General features: G+C 40.0%; 1 protein-coding gene across 1 annotated transcript; it reads left to right on the top strand.

Annotated features, from left to right (window-relative positions):
- Positions 1 to 2,810: 2,810 nt before the first annotated feature.
- Positions 2,811 to 6,894, top strand: Jra (Jun-related antigen). The gene has a single exon (XM_043428562.1). It carries the CDS (start codon positions 3,794 to 3,796, stop codon positions 4,607 to 4,609), a length of 816 nt encoding a protein of 271 aa, XP_043284497.1. The 5' UTR covers positions 2,811 to 3,793; the 3' UTR covers positions 4,610 to 6,894.
- The last annotated feature ends 384 nt before the right edge of the window (positions 6,895 to 7,278 follow it).

Raw genomic sequence — 7,278 nt, 5'->3', positions numbered from 1 at the left:
TATGTGTGTGTGTATATTGTATGTACGTAATTGTCCATCTCGTATCGACCTAACGCACCGACCGCACACTAACAGTACGGGGGGGACTGAGTTATACGTTTTCTAAACAGTGTGATAATCGATTATCGAAAGGAATATTGAAAGATGAATGAAATAAATAAATATAAATTATCAATAAAAAATCATATTAATATGAATAATAATATACTAAAAAAAACTCATTGATACACTTTGTTGTAAATAATAAATAGATTGTACGTTGTATCCTGGCATTCGACACCATTATTTCACGTCTTCGTTATTTCGTTTCTTCGTTATTCTCATCAGATATATCAATGACTGTTCTAGCATGACATTATTTTTTTATATTTTATAACCGATCGTGATTAGTGATTACAGACTGTCAACGGACGAACGGAAGATTTTCAAGAAGGAGTGGAAGAATCAGGGTTGCTCAGACGAGAATTCGATTGAATTTAACTCTATCAGCAACTTACCGACCGATGGCTGCAGAAATCGTGGTCGGTAATGTACCAACGTGATCTTTACCGTGACTGGATGAAATAATTGTCTGTAAGCTTTGAAAAATTGTTCAATCGAACACGAGGAACCCTGCTTGAAATTTAACAAATTTATTATCGTTTCATTCGTTTACTTAAACTGTTTGACTTATTATTTTGGCTTCTTTCAAATATTTCAGTTTAGATTCGTGTGCTAAGAATTCATTGCTCGTTCAACTTCGGGAAGACCGAGAATAAAAAAAAAGAGACGAGGGACCACCACCCACGTGTTAAGAAGACTCGATGGCGTGCTATTTCAGCATGCAAAAAATGGTACTTGTACTCCTACACACACATATACGTTCGTACGTATTTGTATAGATTCAGCTGTGAGCAAATCTCCCGAGGGTCCAACCTCCTCATTTATTATGCCTAATCTTCGCGTGCGTATACAAACTTCAAAAATAATATCGAGCAACGAAAAATACGAGAGACAAGAAAAAATCAACGTTCGCTCGCTCGTCGTCCAATCTTTACAGACTCGATAATCTCGAGCCCGAGACGTGCTGGAAAAATATCAGATTTTTCGTTATTGTAATCCCCTCTGTTTAGGTTTCGATCGAAAATTTCGATAATAACGATCATCCTTCACCTTTTGAAACTAATCGAGTTAACGCTCCATCTTTCCCAGATTAATAAAAAAAATTAATAATAATGGTAGAAATGAAAATTTGATTCTTTTTTTTAACTTGCCAACTCGTTATCGTCGGCCCTTCAACTGTCACGAAATATTCGAGCAATCAACACTTCGACAACTTTCGTGAGACCTTTATTGAGACTATTGTTTACTAGCTGCCGTATGAATCACTACGATTGACAATAGGATTTCAGAGGTTAAGTTTACCGTAGCCTCCGAAATAGATTTCCTACTGGTAAACACTTTACCTGCGAAGAAAGGAACCTTCGCTTTCATCTTATGCTGAATGATATTTGAAAAACATTTGACCTGCGCTAATCACAGTGTAATTCTCTCCGGTCTGCCCGATCGTTACTGACACGATTGTTTCTATTGTCATGTCGATACGATCTTCAAAACAACGTGGTAAATATTTTTTATTGCTACAATTTGCATGCTCGAAAATTCGTTTCCATTAAAGTAAGAGTTCGAGATGTATTATCCAATTACTTTCAAAGCAACGACAACTATCGATGATTCATTGGACGAGTAAACGATTGAAAGATCCAAATGATACGAGAAAAACATTTGGCCACAAGAAAATAATAATCTCACGAAGAACGCGTTGCTTGGCAAAAAGAACAGCGAGAACAGTAGGATAAGCGTGTTACATCGTCATTGTAAGTATTATTAAGGATTACGAATGGTTGAAGCGCACGCGGGAGTTTTAATTTATCGTAACGACAAGCGATGCAGTGAGGTGAGCGTCGAGTTCTTTAACATGTGAAAATACTGGTGCGCAACCCTTCACCAATGCTGCAATTCTTTGCCAATTCAGCCATGATTCATTTTTCGCCAATAAGAATCAAGCGTTTTTCCAAAATTATCTTTTTTTTTTCAATTATTACTATGATAACATAAGAATTTAAATTTATCAATTAATGAGCCGCAAATCATAAGATTTTCTGTTTGGACGAATCACCACAAAAAATTATAAAAATTTTGTAAATTCGAAAAAAGAAGTAATTTCAAAAATAGTTCTAGCGAATAATCAGACCATAGTTGTGGGAATTGCGATAAATTTGATAAATAATCGTATTTTTTGTAGATACATTTTTTTCCGTGAGGATTAAAAATTTATTTGAGAAAAAATGGGAGTTTTATGAGAGTAATTTAGAAAGTTTAAAAAATTCATGCGATAATGTCGGAAAACGGACTGAATAAAATAAGTGGTTGTATTGATACGGAGGTGCTGTACATGTGTGTCGAGTGTGAATAGTCATGAGAGAGACATAAAGCGGGGGGGCAAGTGGGAGAAGGAGGCGGAGGAAGAAAGAGATCGTAAAAGCCCGGGCGAGAGAGCGAGATAGTAATAACGATGGAGCGATGTTGAGAGGGGTGAAGAGTTGTAACCCATTGCCGCGTTTCAAACGCGCGCTCGTTCTCCCCTCTATCCGATGGCTAAGAGAGCGAGAGCGAGTGCGCATGAGCGTGAAATTTCCTAGTAGCGAGCGGCGCTCGTCCAATGATGTCCGAGCAGTGACGCCACCGATAGCCAATGAGCGAGCTTTCCGTTGACGACACGGTTATTTTTAGACTCTGTGAGTCACGGGATATAAGGCAGTACGTTTAGTTGGGTGTTCACAAGTTGTCGAGACACCGTGCCGTGCGGGCTTGCGTTACGTTCCAAGACAGAGAGCCAAGAGAGCTCGGTCTGGTTTATTTTTTTGTTTTCGTCGTACGTGTGCACCTCGATAGAGCCGAAAAAGTGCGTAGCGCCCCCCACTTTTTGACAGATAAATATATACGTATACATATACAAGTTTCATATAGGCGGAGAGAGGCGTGTTCGAACGTGTCTCGTGAGTCATTGTTGTGCCGACTTTCAAACGTGTCGGACCTCGTGCCACTAACTTGAAATATACTTGAGTGATTCGTAGCTCCAATTCGAGTCGCGAAAGTGATCGGTTATCGGAATAATATTGGATAACAGTTTTAGTACAAGTTGACCAGTGTGTTTTTCGCTTTTCATGAGTTTTTGTTTACGCGATAAAAACGGTGTTTTGTTCATCGCTTCGTGGTTCAGCGATAATTGTGTGGATAGGTCGATACCGAACAATAAATAAATATACAAAGCTCGCGCGAAACAAAGGGAAAAACGGACTTTGTCGTCGTGACAGTTTTGCTTCAGTGCTGCCACTTGGAACACGCGGCAAGTGATACGCGGACGATTGTTAATTCAACTTTTATACGGTTAGAAACTTTTTCGTTTAGTTTTTAACAACAGTTTTTTGATATCCAGTGCGCGGATATCGGAAGGGGGCGGAAAAGAATAAAATAAAAAGTAGGAGTGTCGGGAGAGAAGGTGCTTAGCTGCGTGTTTAAACTCGCGGCCTACGCAGTTCGGGCGAGGCCTTTCGCCGAGTTGGCCTCAAGTCACAGTGTTTCGCAAGAGCGAGTAAAAGAGAGAAAGAGAGGGGAACAGTACGAGAAGAGTGCGGTCCGCACGCGGTCGGCAGATAAACGTTGACGCGTGTATAGATAAACGGTGCCCGACAGAGCGAGAGGGGCTCTTGATATACGGAAATCCGTTTGGTGTTACGAGCATTCTATACCGATGGTTAAGAGCCTGAAGATGGAGCCGACGTTTTACGAAGATACCGGAATTTACGGTGGCGCGGGTAATCGCGAAAACGTTGGTCAGCTCAAGAGGAATTTGACGTTGGATTTGAACGTAGGACAGAGACAAGGACCACAAGCAAAGAGGCCTAGACTGGGACCACTGTCGCCGGCTCTGAACAACGGTGTACCGATTCTAAATTCACCGGACCTGAATATGTTGAAGCTGGGCTCACCGGAACTCGAAAAATTAATAATCGCCCAACAAGATGGTATGGTCACGACAATGCCAACTCCTACCAATCAAATATTATTCCCACGAACGGTAACCGAGGCTCAGGAGCTTTATGCCCGTGGATTTGTCGATGCTCTTAACGAACTCCATCACTCGGACAGTTCACAAGAACCCGGCAGTATTCATGGGGCAACATACACGAATCTCGAACCACCCGGTAGCGTCCAAAGCACCGAATCCACCATTTCTCAGAGCATGTTGTTGATCAAGGACGAGCCACAAACGGTACCGTCGGTCTCGAGTTCACCGCCAATGTCACCTATCGACATGGAAAGCCAAGAGCGAATAAAGCTCGAACGTAAGAGACAAAGAAATCGTGTCGCAGCATCCAAATGCAGACGGCGTAAACTCGAAAGAATCTCCAGACTCGAGGACAAGGTCAAATTGCTCAAGGGCGAAAACTCCGAGCTTAGTTCCGTTGTCCATAGGCTCAAGGAACATGTTTGCCGCCTCAAGGAACAGGTCATGGATCATGTACATTCGGGATGTCAGATAATGACCGTTCCGGGACAGTTTTGAAGGGCATCCGATATCGGTTGCTCGGCTCAACCAACTTCGCATTAACGATTGATCAACATGCGTTAACTCTGTTCATATGGCCCGTTCTACAAGGACGTTTAGAGGCCGTTGCTTCTATTTTTCCCGCCGACCAACCCTCCGGACGTTGCTTATTTCGATTCTCCTTGCAACGGCCTTTCAATCGAGCTGCTCGAAGGGCTCCCGGTGGATTGTTTTTCTACCATTATACCCCGATGATCGCGCAGGTCATGGACCACCTGCTGTGTGCTTCCAGACGCCTCGTCCTGGTCCCCCCCCCCCAAGGAGCAGCATTTCGTGACCTTATCCGAAGAAACCACGGCGGTCGCCATAAACACTCCCAATTTATTTGGGTATTGCTATTTTGCACCTTGGAGGTTGGGCAGAGTAGATATGGAACTCGGTGTTCATCTTCTCGAGTACGGCATCGATTTACCTTGTCTTTTATATTTTCTCCGGACCCTGACACCATTTCGAATGTAATGAAGAATCTGACAAGGCCACCGTGGAAGCAGCACATTCGTATGCCGATGAAGCTCACTTGTTGCTTCTCTGGTAATTCAACAACGAGTCCACAATGGGAAATTGGGGAACGAAAGGTTGAAATTGACAATTGCATGTGGGAAAAGAAATAAGGACGACAACTGAAAAATCAGAAGCAGAGAAAAATGAAGACGGAGCTGAAAAGTGGAAATTGGGCTATGGACCTTCAGTAACACAAGAGAAATATTCAAAAAACAAGAAGGAGATAGAAGGAAGAGAAAGAGAGCGAGAGAGATAGTTAGGGAAGGAGGAAACGCTTTCTGCAGAGTGCCTTTCAAGTGTAAGGAAAGAGAGAGGGAATGGCAACGGTGCCATGTAACCACCTCTCTCTCTCTCTCTCTCTCTCTCTCCCTCGCTCTCTATCTCTCCTTGTGTCTCGACATTCGCGCGATTGCCTCCCGGCGGCAAAAAGGCAGTGGGAGTTGCCGGGAACGCGGGGGCGAGGGGGACAGAGCATGTAAGAGAGAGAGAATGAAAAACGTGGAGCGCGCGGCCATTTTGGAGAACATTGCGAAATGCGCGGGATATTTAAAACCAGGAATGTCAAGTCGAAGTTATTTTCAACTTTCGGAACCGATTTCCTTGTTGCGTATATTCTGCATTGGACATTTTATGTAATATATAATTTAGTATTTTATGGAATCAGCAATCTTCATCGATTTCTCTTGTCTCTCTCACTTTCTCTCTTTTCTTCAATATTCATACAGTTTCGAATATCGGTTTACGCAAACTTTCTTGTTTTATATTGCTGCAACGCGTCAAATATTGTTTATATATATATATTTTTTTTTTACTACGTCATATGTGCATCTAGTCCATTGTGCCCTCGCAACGTGTTTGCAAACTCAGAGACTTGAGAGTGTCAGCATCGTCAATCAAAAATTTTTAAATGACCTATATATATTTAGCAATATATATATAGATATGTTTGAATATGTACTTTTATTCGAAAAAAAACACATTATTGCGGTGTTGGTTACCGTATGACGGTATGGCATCGAAAGGACAATGGCCATACAATACAATCGTATTTTATAGCGTATTTTATTTGGTCGCACAATGTTTTTTGTTATGTCCCTTGAAATCTATGATTTTTCTTATGTTCACGACTACTTTTCGTTACTTATTTATGCAATATGTGTAGCATTTTTAGTAAAATTGCCACCGGATTGTCCCCGCCACACAAGTCATCAATGTAATAAAAAAAAAAAACAGCATGCTGTTGTACTCATCGATATCTAACGCTGTTTGTATTTCAGACGATTCCTGTGGCAATCAAGCGGCAATAATCATTGTTTTTTCTTTTTCCAATTTTATTTTTTTGTCGTAGTGTTTCATCGTACGACAAAAATTGAGATTATTTGTATATTTGAAAATCGTCATACACCGGTTTGCAAACGCTATTGAAAAAGTACGAATTTGTGCCTTTTTTCTGTGGTGAATATTAGATGACGACGATGTTCACGGTTTTAAATGAAAAATAAAATTCGAAAAAATAAATAATTAATCGATTATCGATTGCCTCTGCTGATAATACTATTTTAAATATAATAATGAAGAAAAAATTTTATCGATTACGACGGTCAAGCCAATGGGGCAATACAACAGCGGGCTGCACAAAGAAAAAAAACGCATGAAAGTAAATGAAAATAAAACCACATGTGATTTAGTCATTTAAGTGAAAAAAGAATTAAATAATGAATAAATAAATGAATAAAACCCCATTAGATTGTATAGAGAATACGTATGGTGATACGATTACAAGAAGTATACACCGTCATATAGTTTTACATAACCTTATACATAACGAGAGTACATATTGCTATATATGAATATATATTGCAGCGTAAATATATATTATATATTGTACGTATATAAATATATATATACACATATTTATATGTTATATATATATATTGCGACAGAGAAAAAAAATCTTTTTTTACGAATAATTTTATTTTTGAATGAAATACGATGAAAATAAAATTAACTAAATATTATACTCATATTTCTCGTCTTAAATCCTTTCATTATTCTCTCCACTCAAAAATCCTTCTCCCGCCACTCTGACCGTTGTTTTTCAAACTTTCAATATAAATTTTATGTTT

This window comes from Venturia canescens, chromosome 9, assembly GCF_019457755.1.
Source record: "Venturia canescens isolate UGA chromosome 9, ASM1945775v1, whole genome shotgun sequence".
NCBI lineage: Eukaryota > Metazoa > Arthropoda > Insecta > Hymenoptera > Ichneumonidae > Venturia > Venturia canescens.
Note: the sequence above shows the minus strand (reverse complement) of the source record. Positions and strands in the feature narration are given on the sequence as shown.

What these genes read in the sequence shown, in the direction of transcription:
- Jra (XM_043428562.1), top strand. Translation starts at nt 3,794, where the DNA reads ATGGTTAAGAGCCTGAAGATGGAGCCGACGTTTTACGAAGATACCGGA.